The sequence below is a fragment of the Odocoileus virginianus genome, chromosome 12, assembly GCF_023699985.2.
Source record: "Odocoileus virginianus isolate 20LAN1187 ecotype Illinois chromosome 12, Ovbor_1.2, whole genome shotgun sequence".
NCBI lineage: Eukaryota > Metazoa > Chordata > Mammalia > Artiodactyla > Cervidae > Odocoileus > Odocoileus virginianus.
The window spans coordinates 53,294,328-53,316,124 of record NC_069685.1 but is presented as its reverse complement, the minus strand read 5'-3'; the positions used below and the strand labels follow the sequence as shown (position 1 = coordinate 53,316,124).

At 45.9% G+C, this 21,797-nt stretch overlaps 2 protein-coding genes across 5 annotated transcripts in view; one reads left to right on the top strand and one right to left on the bottom strand.

Annotated features, from left to right (window-relative positions):
* Positions 1 to 1,684, top strand: part of RFC5 (replication factor C subunit 5) — a 43,394-nt gene extending 41,710 nt beyond the window's left edge. For all 3 annotated transcript variants that reach the window (XM_070475300.1, XM_070475303.1, XM_070475301.1), the window contains exon 11: positions 788 to 1,684. In XM_070475300.1, the coding sequence (XP_070331401.1) occupies positions 788 to 884 (97 nt within the window). In that variant the 3' untranslated portion in view covers positions 885 to 1,684. The remainder of the gene's footprint in view (positions 1 to 787) is intronic.
* A 391-nt stretch (positions 1,685 to 2,075) lies between these two features.
* WSB2 (WD repeat and SOCS box containing 2) lies at positions 2,076 to 21,448 on the bottom strand. 2 transcript variants are annotated; one of them, XM_070475299.1, is made up of 9 exons: positions 21,339 to 21,448; positions 15,163 to 15,331; positions 9,372 to 9,616; positions 9,097 to 9,228; positions 6,380 to 6,480; positions 5,086 to 5,258; positions 4,270 to 4,380; positions 4,049 to 4,156; positions 2,076 to 3,452 (listed from the first exon to the last, which is right to left on the bottom strand). In XM_070475299.1, exons 1-9 carry the CDS (start codon positions 21,349 to 21,351, stop codon positions 3,290 to 3,292), a joined length of 1,215 nt encoding a protein of 404 aa, XP_070331400.1. In that variant the 5' UTR covers positions 21,352 to 21,448; the 3' UTR covers positions 2,076 to 3,289. The 2 variants fall into 2 exon arrangements, with proteins under 2 accessions (XP_070331400.1, XP_070331399.1); XM_070475298.1 differs by lacking the exon at positions 21,339 to 21,448 and having other exon boundaries at positions 15,163 to 15,365.
* Between the last annotated feature and the right edge of the window lie 349 nt (positions 21,449 to 21,797).

Below are 21,797 nucleotides of genomic sequence, written 5' to 3'. Positions count from 1 at the left end.
CCATGTGCTCCTGTTATTTGGGAGGCCTGCTTTAGTTCAAACATCTAGGTTGTTTGGGGACAGCCAGCTATCCAGCTGTTATTAAGGCATTTTGGCATACGAAAGCATATTGCAGGGAAAGTAAACATAAAACTCAATTTTCCACTTTGGCTGCTTCAGTAAACACAGTTATTAGCGCCCAGTGAAGCTGGCAGCTCTCATGTGAGTAGACAACAGGCACTGGGTTCAGAATAGACATCCTCATCAGCCGACTCCGATTCACCGCCACTGGCTTCCACACACGCCAGTTAGGTCACTTCTGACTGCTACACTGTGAACTGCATGATTTTACTTTCAGCAGCTGGGCCCTTGAAAAGGTTGCAAGATAAATACCAGTCTTGCTTTATTGACTAGACCACAGAACCACAGATATGGCAAACCAAACTTCCCAGTGAATTAGGAGAAAGGAAACTTAATTAAAATCCCTCTCAATGCATTTTGTAGGTGAAGAAATAATCCCCAGTCACATGCATTTTGCATATTCACATACAGCTTGAACAAAGTTAAGTTCAGATCACTGCTACTGTTAACAATTTTTAAAAAAATTTTTCCTCTGAAATCAGATTTATGAATGCGTATTTGTGGCAGCAAAGAAAATGTCAGGGAACACAAAAGATTGCTGCCTGTGATGAATTTCCATGCCCTTCTTCCTGTCCTGCAGCCGACTTTAGGTCTGATTGCTATTGTTTTCTGGTCAAAAGGCAGCTGTCGTGCTATTCTCTCCCTACTTCCGTTTGCTTTCTTTTAGGTACAGGCTTTCTGTTGGCACCAGTGAGAAGATTCAGCTGAGTTCCCTCATTGCCGCTTTTCAAGTCACCAGAGACCTGATTGTCACCGAGGCCTAGATGCCGGGACCACACGCTGCCGACTAACCCTTGGGCCCGGCAGCGACAGGAGGGCATGGCACTCGGTCACAGATGAACTGCTGCCTGGGCTGGGTGTTTACAGTCACCCCCAACTGCATCAAACTGTTCCAGGCATGGATGGGCAGACATTTAAAAGGCACTGTGTTTGTGGCTGTTTGGAACAGGGCTGTACAAAGCGGTTTTAATGTCCAGCTCTCTTGCTGCACTTTGCGAATGTGTCTTGCAAGGGAACGAAGCAAGACCCATTTTCAGCCTTAAGGCTTTAACCCTTCAGTTGCTTGGATGGTAGGAAATTGGCCTACCCCATTTGGAACATCAGGCTTTCAAATCTAATACGGCCCAAGTATCTTCCAACACAAGGTAAAAAGAATATCACCAAAGTCACGTTCGTAAATCTAATCTGTGATATACTATAAATAGGTGTTAATGGGTTTCTGGCCCAAGCCATTATGCTTTTATAAAATGAACTCAATTTTCTTCCTTTAAAATCTGGCCTTTTTATTTCTGCTCTTGAAGTAGAATAATTGCTTGCCTGTTCCTAACTGTAGTGTGGACATGAGAGAAAACATTCGTTTGAAATGATGCCACTGGGGCCAGAGATCATCCAACACTGACTTGTTTAACCCAGGGCACATGAGATGAAGCCTGACTAAGCCTGCAAGTGCTGAAAGGATTGGAACTCTTCGTATTTAAATAGAAGAGTTTATCTGCAAGCATTTGTGCTACATCTGTGACAGGGTTCTGCACAGTAAAAATAAAGCAGCTTACTTACTGTTTAAGTGACTCCTCTTTCCTTAGCCAGCTATACAGAGGCTGCCTTGTTCGACTTGCATTTATATGAAAAAGCCGCCTCCGTCCCTGATTATCACAGAATTAACTTTCTTTGGAGGCTGTTCTTTATAAAGGTGTCTAATTCTTATACTGTCAAAAGGGAGAAGTTACACCCATCACTCAGGTGGGCCTTGTCTGAAGCTAATGGCCTAGGGGTGGGGGTGGAAGATTGTCTCAAGAAGCTGCCCAGGGCCTCTCAGACTACACTGTATGTAATATTTCAAGATGAACATGAGATCTAAATGTTGCCCAATCTATTCCCAGCTGCCTTGTACTCATTTGTTTTAAAAGGTGATTTTTTTTTTCTTAATGGAAAAAATGAAACAGCGAGCCAAAAGCTTTATACCTTTTTTCCTTCAATGAAAGCCTCTCATCTTGAAAACAAATGTTTTTCTTGCAGCAACAAAGGCAGCTGCAACACGTTTTTTCATAATACACAGGCCTCCACAAAGCACCTGGTAAGAAAGCCAAAGGGTAAGATGTTGCATTTCTTTTAAAATAATTTAAAATATATTAAATTTTTCCAAAGGCAGATTTTGTTTGAATGAGGTGTCTTGATTAGATAACTCTACACCACTGAAGGAGAACAATACTTTTAAGGAGCTAGTTGTGTTTAGGGGCAGAGTTGAGACTGGCTGATGAGTCCAATGAGTTGAAGCAGTCAAGTCAGATCGTACAGAAGAAAATCAGCTGAAATGATGACACCACCAATTCTTCACACAATTAAGAAGAGACATCTTCACAACTGTTGGAATTGAGTACTATGGTTTTTAGATACCATTGAAAAACACACAGCTGTACCTTAACATCTGTTGAGGAAATACAAATAAATATGCTAACTGGCAAAAACTGACAGATAACTCAGTAGCCACTGGAACAGTCATGCATTTGAGGAATACGTTCTGTGTAACCTGACACACAAATTTGTCGCCTCTGGCACATGCACACCATTATTTAAAAAAAAGCCAAGTCTAGTGTCTCAGGAGCACGGCCTCTTGTCGCCTGGACTTGAGCTGAGCAATGCCCCCCACCAGACATCTCTCTGACACCTGTCCTGCGGGCCACAGGGGAGCGGGGGGAAGGAAAGCCCTTGCTCACACCAGAGCCGCTCTGACCGGCAGGACAGAACTTCACCAAGGCCCCTTCTGCATCTGGATCAGTGACAGACACTCAGCAGAAGCCACACTCCAGTCAAGGGAGTGGGAACTTCCCTGCTGCCACAGAGGCGTGAGGCCCAGGCGCTCCTCTCAGTAAAACAACTCCTTAACTGCACTTGGAATCAAAATGACCAGAGGGCCCAGCACTGCTGTGCGTGAGTAGGTAAAGGTCAGGCTCCATCACTGTCCCTCTTCTGTGACTGACACTCGTGTGTCCTGGGGAAGAGACCCGGGCGGGTGCGCTGGAATCTGGCTTTGCTACATTCTGTTCACAGCTTCCCAAAGAGAAATTGTATTTCAACCCAAGGCCAGATGTTTGGCCCATTATCCACCTACTCCTTTGTCGGGAAGATTTATCCTGCTACGAAGAACACAAGACAGACTACGGAGACTGGCTTAGAAAGTCCTGTACGTGAGGAACTCTTTCATCTTCTTGGGGATTGGCAGTGCTAGCACTTGGTATGTCGTGAGGAAACTTCGAAGGGCTTTCCGGCATAAGTGCTTCAGTGATGACAGGACCCGAGGAGCAGTCCAGAACTGGACGTGGCCATCCCTTGTCCTGAAATGAAACGAAAGACAGGCCTAGGAAATGTCTTTTCACTGTGATAGTTATTAATGTTTCTACTGACTTGCCCTGGCAGGAGACTGCAGAGAACGAAATGCAACCTGGACCTTGGAAATACATGTAGAGGCTGTGGTGCTGAATAATTAAGGCTGCTGAGAGCATTACGAGAACTCTAGACACCTTTGATTCCAAAGTGCTATCTCTGGGAGTGCAGGCCTTTATAAATCATACTATGATTTCAAATGTAATGGGGCAGTGCCACTTACTGAATTATAGATGCTCCCTGTAAGGTGGTCTCTGCCCAAAATGGTTTCCCATATAAATTCTGGATCATCTTAATTTCTGTCTCCTTGCAGACTTGGCCTCTTAGGTAGCATGAATTGTAGATCCTTCATTACATTTAGATTAAATATTAAAAGTGAATGATAAACTATACTGGTAGAGGTGAGTATCAGAATTTTATGTAATCTCAGATTTCCTTAAAGCCTTCCTCATAGGCAAGAAAATTCTAGATGCTTTATTTCCTTAAAAAGCTACATGGAATACTCAGCAGAAATCGCTACCCATCTGTTCAGCTGACAGATACATACCCTGTGGCAATAACTCCACCATGTGGAAAAAATGTGCAGCAAAGACCATTGGTCATAGGAGCAAATGCAATTGGAGTCTTCAGTTCCAGGGCCCAGATCCTGAGGAGCCTGGAGGAGAATGGGACGCGTCAGTAGGCCTGAGGTCAGACCCCGAAGGTGATGGTACAAGTCCTTTCAAGCACTTGGCTCTGAGGCTGCGTAAAGAGGTTTCTCCTCATTACCTGTCATCTGCCACAGTGGCGAGGTACAAGCCTTCGGGGGAGAAGCACACAGATCTCAGGGAGCTGATGTGGACGTCGCTGTCATCCATGGGGGGGTTGAGCTGGGTGTGGCTGAGGAGAGGGACACAGGACAGTAGGTGGGCCTAGAGTTTCGGCCACCCTCCACCCTTCGGTGTTCATCCCCAGGCAGGAGGCCAAACTGCCTTGGCCACAAAGAGGTTCCAGACGTGTCTTAGACCCTGTGTGAAAAACCTGGGGATCTGCAGACTGGGTAAAAGACAACTGGAAACAAGCGCATTTCAGAGCCCCAGTGTCTCATGGAGAGGGCTAAAGAGTTACCAACACTCCCTGCGCTAATTTCCTTATGCAAAGTAGGTCAGCCCTCACTTTAATGCCCCAGTACAAACTGAAAGTCTTTTCTAGGCTAAGATACGTGATAATTATAGGACTACCTATTATTTGCTTCAGAAAACAACAGAGACAAAGGGGAAAAGGAGACCAAGTTGGTGAGAACATGAAAACTCACTTTGGAAATAACAGTTTCAATAAGAGGATCATTCTGAACCTGTTACTACAGTTATTAGTAAATGGAAAGAAAGAGTCACTGTGAGGTTTCATAACGCTGAATCCAAGCAATACAGTGAGCTTCTGATCACAGGAGACTTGAAGGCACTGGGGGCTCATTTGAGAACTTCACTGACAAACACTGCTGCACACCAGTGCCTTAGAATACGCAGGACCACACTGTGTCCTGCACCAAGACAGGTTTCTCGTCGGTCACCCCGCCAGGAAGCTGAAGCAGGGAGCGGGCCTTACTGGAGTGAGCGCAGCCGCTCGCCGGTGTAGGGGTCCCACATGATCACACTGGTGTCGTAAGAAGCCGTGACGAGCAAGGCAGAGTCGGGGGAGAAGTCACAGGACACCACGCTGCTCTGGTGGCCCTCCAGCTTCCGGATCAACGTGTAGGAACGCATGCTCCACAGAAAGACCTGTGCGAAGAGCAGGCGCCTGGTCAGACAGCACTCAGGACATGGCCAGGAGGGGCAAGGCACAGCCCTGCCCCTCCTGGCCCTGCAGCCAGGGGAAGCCAAGCTCCCCACCCGCTCTTCTGCGTTTCTTCCAGAGCGTGTCATTAGGGCTTAAATAAAGTGACGGGTCTGAACTCTTGAGGTGCCTAAGCAAGGGACATGCTCAAGACGCTTACTTTAAGGGAGATCAATTGACTGACCTCAGGAAGATGGCTGCCAACATGGCTCAGGGGAGGCATCTGGGTTCTGCTTCTGAGCTCTCTTAGCAAGTAGGGCAATGCATGCTGAAGACCTAAGCCAGTGGCTATCTTGCCCTTTCACTTAAAACCAAAAACAGGGGTCAGAGGTGAATTCCAGGGCACCCAACAGAGCCATCTAACAACCTGCTTTGGTTTACAGGACCACAGAAATCTGCCCCAGAACTGTAGGTCTGACCTAGCTCATTACTTAAAACTTCTGAGAATCATTAAAAGAATGATTTTTTTCTTTCCTTTAAGAAAACTCTCACTTTCAGCTAGTTCCAAACCTCAAATCAATGATTAACGTCCTGGGCTGTACCAAACAGTGGACTCTTAACTTTCCCAAGTCAGTCACAGCAACCAACAGCCTGATGCAGATATAAGACTCAAACGGTTTCCAAACTGTTCCTGGGTTTCCAGTACTTTTCTTATAATAGATAGGATATCAGGACAAAGTTCAAGAAGGTTCTCTATGTTTTATGATTTGAAATGGAAATCCTAATCAGATGGATTCAGATTACATGGTTCGAAGGAAATATGTATCCAAGTGTGAGGTGCAACTTTCAAAATCTTAGACTCTGAGGGGGAAAGACACTTAAAAAGCATCACTTTCCCATCTTGTGAAGGCCAACGGCCCTCCAGTAATGGAGCGGGTCCATGTTAACAGTGCAAATCAGAAGGAAGGCGTGCAGGAGGGGCCTCAGCGGGCAGCGTGGCTCCCGCTGGGGCAGATCTGCAGGCAGGTTTCAAGGACACTGGCTCGCTTACCCTCTCACACACAGGCCTCCACATCTCGTGGAGCTGAAGCAACACAGCTAAGACCACCCCTAGTTTGAGACTCACCGATTTCTCTCCGGCCGCGGAACAGAGCATGCTGCAGTCTGGTGAGATGGAGCAGCAGTAAACCCACTGCAGGTGGCCCGATAACACCTGAATCTGTTTACCTGGCAGAGAAGGGAGAGCACACGGTTAGCCAACTCCCAGAACCACAAAGCAGGATGCCCAAAAACCAGTGGTGGTGGCCCCCCTACCTGCTGTATCCAGCGGTTCTCCAGCAGCTGAGCCCACACGCCCCCCCTTTTATTTGGAAGAGAGTTGCTTTATATTATCGTGTTGTTTCTGCCATACATCAACATGAATCTGCCATAGGTTTATATATGTCCCCTCCCTCCTGAACCTCCTTCCCACCCCATCCCACCCACTCGGGATTGTCACAGAGCATAGGGTTGAGCTCCCTGAGTCATACAGAAAATTCCCACTGGCTATCTCTTCTACGTATGGTATGTATATGTTTCCATGTTACTCTCTCCACTCATCGCACCCTCTCCTTCCCCCGCTGTGTTCACAAGTCTCTTCTCTATATCTGCATCTTCACTGCTGCCCTGCAAATAGATTTTATCAGTACCATCCTTCTAGATTTGGGCTCCTTTTGTAATGCAGAGACATGACAAGACTTGTCATTTAAATGCCTGAAACCCATTAATGTGACATTATAATGCCCAAGGGAAATCATTATCAACTGCTTCACCAAAATCCACAAGGTCAATGGGATAAGGGCTCCTTTTATAGCAGACTATTCTTTTCAGGTCCCCCAAGCACCTGGATTACTCTGAAGCATCCTCCCAAATTTGAGACCTTCCATTCTCTGTCATTCATGCCCTGTACTGGTTTCCCCCGGTCACAGGATCCCACTCTCCACACCTCGCCAGGATGAACGGATGAGCAGTGATGCAGGGTCATTACGGCCACGTGCTCTGAGGCAGGCGAACTTGCGCTTGAACCCTGGCTCCACTGTCTACTCAGCGCATTGTGCTGGGACACTCATTTCACCTCTCCAGGTCTCCATTTTGGGAAAAAATCAAATGCCCACCAACAGAGGAATGGATGGATAAAGGGTAGCAATCCATGTGTTAAGTCACATGAAATTAAGGAACTAGATTTTCCATGAAGTGTTTAATTTAAAAAAAAAAAAAAGCAAGATGCAAAAAAATGTAAAAAATGAGATTCCATTTTTGTGAGACAATGACCCTCAAATCCATAAACGGAAACGTGAGTGTTTGCATAGATTATGTAAGTATAGAGAAAAACATGGAAGGAAACACGGAAGGCTCTTAGCATGGGTGACAGCACCACAGCGGGGATCATGTAGGAATGTACTTGAGGGGAGAATGGGACAGCTAAGGGGAGAAACCCCAACAAAGGGGAGAAAATGTATATGGTCACACACATGCATTTATGAGTTTATGTGTGAGTATATGTTGGAAATAAATTTTTTTTTTTTTTGAAATAAATTTTTTAAAAGTCAGTCATGGTTTCTTTAGCTGTAAGAAGAGCACCTGCCCTGGGGAGGTGTGAGTGAATACAGCAAGGCAGGGCCGTGTTCCGAGAGACACAACTCTAGCCCCTTCTCTCCCCGAAAAGCCCTAGTAACTGGCCTCGGTCCCCTTCCGCTCCTTGCCTTAGGTGGTGGCAAGCTGCCTGTGGACACACATTACAATGGTGCTGCCTCTGAGCAGGCCTCCCAGTCTGCAGGCCCACCTCAGACCACGCAACTACGAGCTCCACAGCAACGGGCAGAAAGGCCCCAGGGCTCTCTGGGTGATGAGATGCCTCCAGGTTAAGGCCTCCACAAGTACCTCCTTACTTGTCTGACAAGCTATCAGGCTTGTTTCTGAGAGAAAGGGACAGGTAAGTGGGGCTGGAACAGTCACGGCTCGGACTCTGCACTGTCAGGGGACAAGTGTGATCTTCACAGTCCATGTCGCTACTTCCTCTTTCTACCACCTCCATCCACACTCATGTCCCTGCCCACGTGAGGGAGAAATATCCTGGAAATAAATTCCTCTTCCCTGGGTCACCATTCCAGCTGCAACACCAGAGATGCATGGAATTCTTCATCAGGCCACTCCTAGATACTGTTTGGCTTACAGGAGAAATGAACGCCCCGCCCCACCCCACCCCTAGCCTGAGAGAATTCTTCTAACCTAGACTGTTTCCCTAACAGGAAGTACCCAACAAGGATGACTTCTTCTCAATCGCTGGTTCCCAGCCCACGGAGACTGTGGCCCCCCATGTGGACACCAGGCAATGTCTGGAGACATTTTTGGTTGTTACCACCGAAGAAGGTGCTACTGGCATCTCATGGGTACAACAAGTATACTGCTTAACAATCAAGAACCCAAAGGTTGGCCCATAACAAAGAGTTATCTAGCCCAAAGTTCAAGAGTGCCAGAGCTGAGAAAACCTATTCTATACTATGTATTTTCATCAGGGGTGAAAACTGGTTCTTGATGGTCGGAAACATCTTACCATTTTTATGTACAAAGCATAGATAAGCATTCAGCACCTTAACAGATACACAGTGTATCTCCATTTCTGGTATGAAAACCTCCCAGGGAGGAAGGTGACTAGGAAAAGTATATCTAAAAAGTCTCCTGAGAAGGCACTAACAGAAAAAAGGTTGAGAAACACTGTTCTGGATAAAATGACACTCGTCAAGCAGACAGAGGGGCAAATAAATAGTATTTGGGGGCTTCCAAGTCATCCCTCCACTTCCATACCATGTTTATTCAGGTCCCAGATGCGAAGAGTCTTATCCCGAGATGCAGAAACCAATATCAAACTGCCACTGGGTGTGAAGCTCAGATCTCTCACAACATCCTGGTGGCCGGAAAGATTCAAAAGCAGGAGCCCTAGCGTGAGAGAGAGGGGCACTAGGTCAGGGGGAGATGAAGCCCTGGTCCTCTGGTCATGGCCACACCCCCTGGTCAACAGGCCGTCCCTGATCAGAATGTGTGAGCCGTGGGGGCCTTGATCCCAGCCAGAAATGACCTACCTGTCTGGACCTCCCAAATCTTGATCTGCCCATCGTTGAGTCCAGTAGCAAGGATCAGGCAAGAGACATCTGGCACCTGCGGATGGTGGCGAGCCCAGAGTTTCTTGCTGGGTGGAGAAGGCCATGGGCTGAAGGCCAAGCCCCAGACAATCTGCCCACAGTCCAGTGTCTTCTCCTTTGGGCTGCCTCGCCCTTTTGTCTCATTTTTGCTGCTTCGGCTTTTGGCTTCGAACCCTTTAGGGATGCTGGGGAAAGCAGAAGAGTTCTTAATGAATCTGAAACTGCCACCAAGTCAACCAACCTTTCACTCGGGGGTATCTAAGTCTTTGAAGTCCTAGAAACAACTTTGGTGAGTTCTAGCATGACTTTTCTTCCTGTTTCTTTTTAGAATTCGTGTAACAGGGACTTCATTGGCTGTGGCTCATTCCACTTCTGACAGCCCTGCAGTGGGGTGACCTGCCTTGTGGGAGAACTAGATCACAGATGCTCCAGGGAGTCATTCTCCTCTTCAGAAAGTTCTCCTGGGTTTTGGTGCATGGAAGGAGAGAGACACTCAGTGTTCCCCATGAGAAAGAAAGCATGCTGGAAGTCTGGAACTAGGACAGAACTTAGAGCCTGATTACCCATTTGCTACTCTACCTCATAACACCCCTTTATCTCTAGCTTAGAAAGCACCCTAGGAGCAGAAAAGTAAACTCCTTTCTGGCCAACAATTGCTTAGTACACATCATTTCCACCTTCCCTCACTTTGCTCCGATCCCTGAGTGAGGCTCTTTCATTTCTTTTCTGATGACTCTTCCAGCCCAGGAACCAACCAGCAGGGCAGTCAAGGAAAGAACTCAGAGCTGTTCAGAGGTATGCTGACCTCAAAGACCTTGTAGCCCAAGCCTTGCCTCTTACCTTCTACTTATGCTGAAACACAGGCCTAGACAAGCTAAATAAGACTCTGTCCTTAAGAAACAGGGCCCTGCCCACACTCTGCCTCACACACCTCTCAAAGGAACAAGCAATTAAATTGCCCTGCGGTTCAGCCCGCAAACGCAGTTTCTGGTCTGCGGTATACTTTATCAGTGCAAGTACTCAGTCCTGCTTTTTTACCTGACTCTGACCACACTCTCGGGTTTATCGAACTGAAGGAATGGTGATGATAAAGCTGGAACTCATTTCCATGAAAAATCCTATAGTTGACATACATGCAGCTGAACCTCTTTCTGTGTTACATTTGTTCCCCAAAAGTTAGGTAAATCGTGCTTTTGTCAATCGCGTAGTTGAAATATATTAAAGAATTTTAACCAAGTTCATCTACAAAACTGGCAGCAAGAGACTGAGGCCAGTGTAGGTTCTTTCAGCTCTGGAAACCCTATTATTCCACAGCAGAGGCTGGCAGGGAGTGCCCAGGTGGGCAGTCTGTTTTGCACATGAAGTCTGCTTGTTTGCCTGCATCTCATCGAGGGTCGCTGAGACCCTCCAGCAGCAGAGCTGACTTGTCCTGATGGAGACATATGCCCCAAAGCCAAAATATTTACTATCTGGGCCTTTAAAGAAAATGTTTGCTGACTCCTGGCCTAAATGGCCAAATGTGCTCTGAAAATTTGTCATTCTGACAGAACGCCTGAATATGACAGTGAATGTCTTTTCATTGAAGGCTGTCCAGTGCACACATGGCCCCAGACAGGCCGACACATGCACTTCAAAGACCTGCCCAGCTCTGACTTGGGAGCCCGAGTTGGCCATGCAAGAGTTCTGCAGGACAGCTTGGAACCTTCCAAGTTCCTTTTATTTCTTTTATAAAATCCTAACTTCTGTATTTGAATTAAGAGATGCATCTGTAGCTACTTTAAAGGAATTAAGGCACATTTATATATTAATTCATTTTAACATCATAAATTTAATTTTTCTAGAACAAGATATTAAAATCTCCATGCTTGGGATAGGGATAACTTTCCCAGGGTCACAAAATCACAGGCAGAATCAGAGCCAAGTCTTGGGTGTCCTAGCCAGCAAATGCCTTGGACTTCAGAGTCTGCAATGAATTGAAGGGGTAAGGCTATGTGGAAGGTGGGGGTGGCTCGGGACCCGGGTAGAGTCATTAGAACTTAAATTCATCAAAATTAAAGTGTTTGAAAATGTTATTTCTAAAAGTAGTACATTATTTCGTTAATATCAATTATTTGCTCAATCTTGAAAGCACTATATGATTTCTTAAGCGTGTAACAATCCTAACAAGAATATAAAGGACTCAAATTTTCTCTTTTAAAGAACTTTAAAAATAACAATTATTTAAAACTATAAAAATAACAGTGGAAAATGGGCAAATTTTGGAAATGAGAAAATTATAAAAATTACCCAGATCCTAACAACAAAGATCCATCTAGTCAAAGCTATGGTTTTTCTAGTAGTCATGTATGTGAGAGCTGGACTATAAAGAAAGCTGAGCACTGAGAATTGATGCTTTTGAACTGCGGTGTTGGAGAAGACTCTTGAGAGTCCCTTGGATTGCAAGGAGATCCAACCAGTCCATCCTAAAGGAAATCAGCCCTAAATATTCACTGGAAGGACTGATGCTGAAGCTAAAACTCCAATACTTTGGCCACCTGATGCGAAGAACTGACTCACTGGAAAAGACCCTGATGCTGGGAAGGATTGAAGGTGGGAGAAGAAGGGGACAACAGAGGATGAGATGGTTGGATTGTATCACTGACTCGATGGACACGACTTTGAGCAAACTCCGGGAGATCGTGAAGGACAGGGAAGCCTAGCAGGCTACAGTCTATGGGGTCACAAAAAGTCAGACACGACTGAGCGACTGAACTGAACACCACTCCAACCACAGTAAACACAGTACCATGACTTTTATTTATGTATATACATGTTTTTAAAAAACAAATTTGAGATCATACTGCAAAGAGTTTCATAGCTTGCTTTTCTGGGTAAGCATTCTACTGTAAATATTTCCTCAAGTTATTACTCTTCAAAATATATGGTTTTTCTCTAAAATAAGTAACATTCCATTTAACATGTTAAACAATATTCTCATTATATTAAACAAAAGATAACACAAAAAGGATTAATGCTCAAATTTCTACTTCCTTAATTAATATGGGAAAGATATATTTATGTCTAGTAATATATATATATTTGAATACAGGAGTGATTTTCAAGGAAATAACAGATTTTCTACTTTTTAAAAAAATTATTTTTCAGACTAAATCTACATCAGACCCAAGTCTGGATACGAAGCTGAATCCCTTGCATTTAGACTGCGGGATTAATAAATAATGAATGATTTTGACATTTTCATTAAACGAGTACAGAAGGAACTGAAAATTGTGATTTAAAAAAACAAAAACAAAAAACAGGGCTTCCCTGGTGGCTCAGTGGTGAAGAATCCCCCTGCCAATGCAGGAGACATGGGTTTGACTCCTGATCCAGTAAGGTCTCACATGCTGCGCAGCAACTATTGAGCCTGCGCCCTGGAGCCCAGGCGCTGCAACTACTGAGCCCGCCATGTGGCCACTGTTGACGCCAAAGCAGCCCAGAGCCCGTGCTCTGCAACGGGAGAAGCCACGGTAACGAGGAGCCCTCGACCCGCGACTACAGAGCAGCCCCCGCTCGCCACAACTAGCGAAAAGGTGACACAGCAATGAAGACCAAACACAGCTGTAAATAAATAAACATGAAGAAAAAAGGCATACACTGCAATCTTTGATGGCTGCAAAAATATCAGATGGCAATGCCATAATTTCCTTCACCGTTCTTCTCGTTACCAGATTTTAAGCTATTTCTGATTTTTAACTATCATGATTAATTTCATGTTGAAAAGCAGTGTATCTAACACATGACCTCCCATTTACAGCAACATGGGGGAACCTAGAGGCTGTCATACTGAGTGAAGTAAGTTAGAGAAAGACAACAACACATTATAGCACTTATGTGTAGAATCTAAAAAAAAAAGGTACAAATGTACTTATTTTACAAAACAGAAACAGAGTTGCAGATGTAGAAAATAATTTTATGTTACGGGGAAAAGGGGGAGGGATAAATTGGGAGGCTGGAATTGACATATACACATTACTGAATATAAAACAGATAACGAACAAGGACCAACTATACAGCACAGAGAACTCTACCGAATATTCCATAATAACCTACACGGGAAAAAAATCTAAACAACAGTGGATAAATGTGCACGTACAACTGACTCACTTTGCTGTACAGCAGAAAGTAATACAACATTGTATATATGCCAATAAAAACTTTTAAAAAAACAAATAAATAGATGACCTCATTTCTGAGATTTCCTGATTGCAGGAAGAACAGTCTTAAGATCGCTGAAATGGCCTTCCTTCCAGAAAATGCACAAATGTACACCCTTCAACCCCTGCAGTGTGCAAAGTACTCATCTCAGCAAACTTGCATCAGCATTACCTATTATCAAGGCAACAAGTTTCAGACTGAACTTATGAAAAACTTTAATATGCAACTTATAAAATGCTTAAAGCAAAACAAATGAGACCTTCAAGGGCAGGGGCCATGTTTGATGTATTTCAGAATTCTCAACCCTTGGCTCCTGGTCAGGCAAGGAAGATTTGCAAAAATTGCTGGCTGAATAAATAAATACAGACATAGAGTTGCCCTGGGACAAATGAAAAAAATACAGATGCTGGGCCATCTGACTGGGAGCTCACAGCCTTCAAACACTGAGACTTGTCCAGCCCAGAGAAAGAAAAGCTAGTTAATATCAGAAACAACTTGGTTGATAACAAAAAAGGCAACTAGCCAATTTTAAAATGGACCAAGGATCTGAATAGACACTTCTCCCAAAGATAGGCAAAGAGCCAGTAAGCACATGGGGGCGAGGGCGGGAGGTGGGTGTGGGGGTGGGCACACAAGATCAGCAGTCAATAGGGAAATGCAAATCAAAAGCCACAGTGAGATGCCACTTAACACCCACTCGGATGGCTATGCTGCAAGTGTTGGTGAGGATGTGGAAAGTCTGGGAATCTCCAACACTGTTCCTGAGATTATAAAATGGTGCAACCACTCTTGAAAACTGCCTGACACACCCTCAAATGGTTAAACGTGTATGAAAACATATATCCACACAAGATATGAAAACATATCCACAAAAGAACCAGTACGGAAGTGTTTGCAGCAGCGTTATTTTTAATAGCCAAAAAGTGAAAACAACCTAAATGCTCACCAGCTGAAAAACTTATAAAACAAAATGTGATGTCTCCATAAAATGGAATATCATTTGGCAATAAAGGGAAATTAAGCCACGGAGCATGCTAAAACACGGATAACCATGAAAACAGTACCCTAAGTGAAAGAAACCAGTCAGAAGATGACATAGTGTACAATTAGATTCGCATGAAATACCTAGAATAGGCAAATCTTTAGAGACAGAAAGTAGATTAGAAGCTGATCAGGGCTGGAGAGGAGAAGGGTATTGAAGAATGATGGGTTTCTTTGGGGGTGACAAAAACATTCTAAGATTGGTCATGATGATGGATGCACAACTCTGTAAATATACTGAAGTCACTTAATTGTACACTGTAAATGGGAAAATTGTATAGTATGTAAATTATACCTCAATAAAGCTGTTAAAAAAAACACTTGGGGCTATCAACAGAATGAGGTTTCACAGGTACAAGATGAAGGACCCTGGAAATCCCAATGATCAATTTCTGAACTGTTCAGCCACCTTCCCTCTCCTGCTCTTGGGCAGGAAGTCATTTGGGAAAGTTCCCCAGGACTTCCTCATTCCTTTGGGTGTGAAAGAACTTACAACTGCTCCTCCAGCGGCCAGGGGATCAGCTTCACAATGCAGTGTCCTTGAGACCAGGCGAACCAGGACCCATCCGGGGAGAAGGCAACGCTCCACGTTTCACAGCTAGACTTCCAATCAAATTGGTGGGGGCGCCCGGGCTTGAGTTCGGCCAGCAGCAGCGGCTCCTCTGGGGCAGGAGACAACATACTTCAAGAAGGCACCCTCGCCTCACCGGAAAGGGCAGAGCCCAGCCCCCAGCACCTTGCTGACTCAGACACAGGAAAGCAGAGGTCGTCCCCTGGCAAAAAGTGACAGTCTGGATTCCCGGAGGGAGTTGTCATTTAAATGACCCTGGTCAATAACAGTAGCCACAGGCCAAATTCCAGTGGGGTTACTCAGTTCTGGCACTGCTGGTTAACCATGACTCAGAGTAACCTTTGTCAGGGTGAACCCAGTGAAGGGGGGCCTCGTTTTCCCATGAAAGCCCAAAGAGGAAGAAAGGAGGCAGGCCAGGCAAGGATCGAGCTAGAAGGTACTGATCAGGGGGCCTTCAGATGTACTTAAGTTCTCTCCCGAAAGGAATATTTGAAACTCACAGGCTTCCCCTCACTCACCAGCATCCCTCCCATCACCAAGGCTAATACTGGCCCTGCTCACCACCTCTTGATATGCCCTCCTCTTCCATCTCCTCTCTGTTCTGGCTTAAATCTCCATCCCATCTTGCCCAGATTTTTTTTACAAGATTCATTTTTTTTCCTGCCCCTAGGGACCCTGCTAAAGCTGAAACACATATTACATCCCAACATTTCTTTCAAATACATCCCAAGGCACCCACTTGCCTACCACTACAGGCAACCTTCCTCCCCACCCCACTGGACCCAGCCTCCCCTTTCCGGTCCATGCCGCATGCCGACCACACACGTCTCCCTGTTATGCCCCAAGTAGCTCATTAGAGTTCACACCTGGACTCATGTTCTGCTTATGAGAATCCCACCGAGATTAGCAACTGAGAAGCGTACCCAGGTCTCACACTATCAAAGCGGAAATAAGTCCCACCCTGCTTATTTCACTGCTCTCCTATAGTTTTCAATTCCCTCCGCCCCAACCTCATCTCCAGCTCGGAATTTACACAGCCTCCTTCAAACACCAAGCCAATTCAATCCTTGTTTCTCGGGGTGAAGGGTGGGGGCTGGACTGGTGCTTCTTCATTGACTTGAAGGGCAGTCCCTAGTTCAACTCTATCCTCTGACAGAAGATTCTCAATGGCTGACAAAGCCTGTAAGTTCAAGGCCTTCAGAACTGATCCTTTGATTGTGATACATATGAATACAAAAGCTGACTTCCATGCTGAATGAGGTCACTGATGAGTATGTTCCACTTTAGCAGTTTTGAGACTGACCCTTTTATAGCTGTTACCAGATAGATACTAATTTAACAGCTCCTGTTTTGTGTATTTTAGGACATATCTACGTCTTCTCATAGTTTGACCTTGTTAAAATCAGGATGCGTCAAGTGATGACTTCTCACAGTTTAATAGGCAGTATTTTTTCAGAGACACATAATGGCAATACAATCCATGATATCTCAGATTCAATGAATCAGATGGTAAACACGTATATATGTATATAATATTTTTATGTGTGCATATATATATATATAATATTTCCTGATGTATGCATTATAGGAATATACAGGAGTATATCTTATTTACGTGGATATATTTTGCTGAAAATTCTCTTTAAATAGAATTTTAATAAATTATATCAAGACTTCGTGGCTTTGCTATTTAAAGAAAATTTTAAAAGTTTCCTTTGTAAAGAGAATATTTATTCCCTGAGGTTCTATGTGGAAATCTAGGTTTTGAAATATTAGGTCTGTCTAAACTGGCATTTGTACAGGCCTAGGTAATTCCTCCTAGAAATCTGTATTTTTGTATATGTGACCCTTTCATTTATACAATTACTTGTGTAATCAAGCATACTCCTCTGGATGTGAATATTTGCATGGTAGGACATTATTTTATATTTCAAATAGAAAACAAGACTCAATGTTAAGCAGCAATTCTGTGGTGTTTTCTTTATTCTCATTGTTTCTAGGTATCTTAAGGTAACAAGGCCCTACCCTGTCAACACCTCCTTCGTGTAATCCAGTTCTCAGTTGGGGGCACTTCTGTCCCTTGGGGACATGTGGCAATATCTGGAAATATTTTGGTTGTTCCAACTGGGGGTGGTGGTGATGGTGCTGCTGCTGCTAAGTCGCTTCAGTCGTGTCCGACTCTGTGCATAAACGGCAGCCCACCAGGCTCCCCCGTCCCTGGGATTCTCCAGGCAAGAACACTGGCGTGGGTTGCCATTTCCTTCTCCAATGCATGGAAATGAAAAGTGAAAGTGAAGTCGCTCAGTCATGTCTGACGCTTAGCGACCCCATGGACTGCAGCCTACCAGGCTCCTCCGTCCATGGGATTTTCCAGGCAAGAGTACTGACTGGAATGGGGTGTCATTGCCTTCTCTGAGGAGTGGTGCTACTAGTATCTAATGGGTGGAGGCCAGGGACGCTGCTAAACATCTTACAGCACACAGGATGACCGCCCCCGACTCGCACAAGAAAAAAATTATTTTGCTTAAAACGTCAACGGAATGGTGTTGAGGCTGAGAAACCAGGAGTAGTCAAATACTAAACGACATTGACCTGGAGGTACATTATTATCACCTGACTTTATTCCATCCTGGTAAGAGTCACACTTGGTTCGCTTCCTCCAGGATATGCATGTCATCCATCCTTTCAACGCCACACAGGCTTCACACAATATGAAAAGGGGTCATCCCTGACTTCTCTCTTTTCTTGACCTCCCAATCCAGACCCATGAACAAGTTCTATCAAGTCTGCTCCCAAAAGACTTGGCAAACCTAACTTCCCTCCACCTCATGGCTGTTTATTCTCAACTATGTAATACCATCTCATCAGCATCAGCTCATCTATCCAACATTATCTCTAAGCAGCTTCCGACTGCTCTCCTAGCCCCCTCTCTGGCCTCCACCACCCATTCTCCTCACCTCTCAGTGATCAGTTTCTATCCATCTCAGAATAAAAACCTCACCCTGCCCTAGAAGTCCTGCACACAGGTCTTTTCTCACCCCTTGGTGGTGCTCAATTAGTTCCAACCTCAGGGCCTTTGCACCAGCTATTCTCTTCACCTTAGAATATGTGGAAAGAGAAAGCCCTAAGAGAAGCTCCTTAGAGAGCCCTTCTCTGATCCCAAGTCAAGGTTCTTCAAAACTTCTCACTTTATCTTCTTTACAGCACAAACACCACTGTGATCATTATCTGTCACCTTCCAACTAGGACATCAATGCCACAGAGTAGGGACCTTGTATGTTTATCTCCAGTGCCTAGCAGTGTTCCTGGCAGAGAGTAGGCCATCAGTAAATATTTGTGGAATAAATATACATGGTATCTCTCTATAATATACATGAAATGAAGTCCCTTAGACTGTTATGATGCCTTTGCCAAAAATTTAACATGAAATGCTTCTTAAACATAAGCCACATCCAGATTTCACACTCTATTTCTGTCATTTGGGGATTTAATCTCTTGCTATCTCAGGCTCGGGAATTCAAAGACTAAAATAAGGAGAAAAAAAAAGAAAAATGAAGGAACTATGAAGATTCTAAAAGGGAGTCTGGGCCCAAACTAAACTTGGCAGCTGGAAGAGAAAGCCATAATTAGTGTAGAACTTAAAAAAAAACAACAAAACAAAAAACCCAGAGGCAAGAGGATCCAGCTTCATCTGGGATTGTACCTGCCCTGGACCTTCTTGGTGAAAAGGCCTATGGATCCAAGTTTTCTAATTAAACATTGGGATGTGTTTGGCGGAGTGGAAAGATACGTACCATGGGCCTCTTCTGTGGGAGGAGATTTGCCTGTACACAGAGACGGAAGCTATGAAGGACTCTAGCTGGCAGGAAGCTTGACGATTTATCCTGCCTTAGGATCTTTACATTAGCCATTCCATCATCCTAGAAAACTCTGCCTGGCTGGCCCCAGATCCTTGTCCAGATTAGGCCTCGGTGCTGGTGTCAATGTCGGAGAGACCTTTCTGGCCTCACTACCCAAAGTGGCCCAGTGACTTGTGTTCACTGCACTGAATTTTCCTTTTAACCATCACTCACCCATCTTCTCTTGACTGCTTGTTTTTAGGTGACTGTAGTTTCTCTCTTTCCCAGCCTCACTTCAAACTGTTCACCGCTACCAGACTGCACTGTCCCATTCAGTAGCCACTAGCCACATGTGGTTACTAACCTTCTGAAATGTGGCAAGTCCCAATTAAGATGGGTTGTTAGCTACACATGCTTTACTTTGAAGACTCAGTATAAAAACAAAAATCTAAAAATGTTTATCACGATTATATGTTGAGATGACGTTTTAGATATGCTGGATTGACAAACATTTAATTTTAAGATTAAATCCACCTGTTCCACTTTTATTTTGTTTTTTAACACCGCTACTAGAACATTTCAAATTGCCTATGTGGCTTGAGGTTATAGTTCTATCAGCCAGCGCCGCTCTAGAGAGTGCCTGGCATACAGTAGATACTCAATAAATATTTCAATGTATCAATGCATTCTAACCACTGCTCTGAAGATATCTACTGTTGTCCATTGTAATCCCATCACAATGGCCTTTATTCAGTTTCAAAAGAAAATAAAACTGACCTTTTTTTTAAATTGTAGCTTGGCAGCTCTCAGTAGCTCAGCCCACACCCCAAAACACAGTCATCCATCATTAGGAAAAATCCAGAACTGGAAACAGATTCCTGCTAAAAAGGGAGACTAGCTCCAGATCACTGTCAGATACAAACTAAAAGGAGTCAATGGAAATGACAGCGGAAGCTAGAAAAAGATTCACGTAAGATTTCAGGCAAACAGAAGAGGCCCTTTAACAGGAGTTCTATGGGTAACACACTCACTGAAAAGAAAGCCCTTATCTAGATGGGAAAGCAGAGAGAGCTACCACTACACCTGGTATTGAATGCCTGACTCCAACAAAGAAATGTCATTTCCCAAATTAAAAAGTTACACCACCCTGGGGGAATCCCCTAATTTCAACCCACCCACCCTCCCTATTCCCTATTCCATCCAAGGAGTCAGGGAAACATAAAAACACCCACAATCATAATCTTCCAGACCAGAATAAAGCTTGCACTTCCCTGGAAGAATACAAAGAGGTCTGGAACAAATTCTGAGTCCAGGCCTTGACCCCTTCAGAGAAATTTTCCCTGAGGAAACTGCCTTTAAGCAAGGGAGTATATTCAAGAGTTGGGACTCCCAGAATAAACCACAAGCCCACCCCAAGTTTCTATATTAGTGGGGTTTAGAGGCAAAGTGGTTGGAAAGATTCTGAAGCACGCGCCTTGAGGTTTGGCCTTAGCACAAGCACACCATTCCCACTGAGGCTGTATGTTCATTTGGGCTGACCCTCCAAGTGCTTCCAATATTCTCTGACTTCCAGACCGCTTTCTGATACAGCTGTTAACAAGGATAGAAGTACCTCACTCATTGGTGTATCCTAACTTGTCCCCCCATCTATGTCACCAGGCTGGCAATATGGGTTTTCAAATGAAATTCTAGACCCGATTTTCATGCGCAGTCAAGTTTGAGAAGCTCCCAACAGCCAGTTAAGGCAGATACTATTATTAGCCCATTCTGCAGATACAAAAGAGACTTGTGTTAAGTGGATCGTCCACGATCACATAGCTTCTATGGGGCAGAGCGGACTCCCACCGAGACCTCGAGTGCGTCACCTGACACCTGGGCACCCACCCCCTCTCGGGAATCAAAACACCCACCGCTCCGTGGGCCTGGCGTCCCCGCCGTCCCAACCGGGCGGTGGCGTCCGGCCCCAGGCGCCCCCCACTGTCCCGGGGGTGGGGATCCCCGCTGCGCAGAGGCCCGTAGTCCCCGGGTCTGGCCGGGAGACGGGAGAGGCTGGAGACGGGGTGGGGGCCGTTGACAGCGAAAGTGAAACAAAGCTGGGAGCCGGGCGTGCACCTCGCCGCCGGCCGACGCAGACGTCCCAGGCCCGGTGCCCCCTGCCACCCCACCCCCGCGAACCGTTCCCGGCCGAGCCTGCACCCCCACCCCCGGGGAACGGGCCCTGCCCCGCCGGCGGGGAACGCGCGCCGCGGCCCCACTCACCTCCGGCCTCCATGGAGGACGCGCGCGGCCTCGCGGCAGGCGGCGGGCGCCTCAGCCCCCCGGGCCGCCGGCCCTCATGCCGCCCCCACGCAGCCCGCCCCCGCCCCGGCCCCCGCCCCGGCCCCGCCGCCGCCGCGCCCGCCGCCGCGCCCGCCGCCACCCGGAGAGGCCATCAGCTGCTTCCCGTCACATGGCGGCGGGCGCGGGCGGGGGCGCGCGGGGGGCGGGGCCGGGGCGCGCAGGGGAGAAGCCGGGAGCCGGGCTGCGGGCGACGCGGGGCGGGCAGGTGGACCCTGGGGGCCGGGGGGAGGCGAGGCCTGAGGGGGAGTCGGGGATGTTGGGGCAGGTGGCCTCAGGCAGGATCAAGCGCGGATGGAGGGGCAACGGGGCTGATAAGGAGATGGGGAGGGTGGCGGGCAGAAGAACCTGGGGTTTGGAGGAGCCTGGTCCAGGGCAAAG

Bases quoted from the DNA above. Each gene is read 5' to 3' on its own strand.
- WSB2 (XM_070475298.1), bottom strand. From the start codon at position 15,350: ATGTTGTCTCCTGCCCCAGAGGAGCCGCTGCTGCTGGCCGAACTCAAG. The intron at 5,259-6,379 runs GTGAGTCTCAAA...CTCTTCGCACAG, and splicing joins CCGCGGCCGGAGAGAAATCG to GTCTTTCTGTGGAGCATGCG. The intron at 4,381-5,085 runs GTAAGGCCCGCT...CCCTCTCCTCAG, and splicing joins GAGCGGCTGCGCTCACTCCA to CCACACCCAGCTCAACCCCC.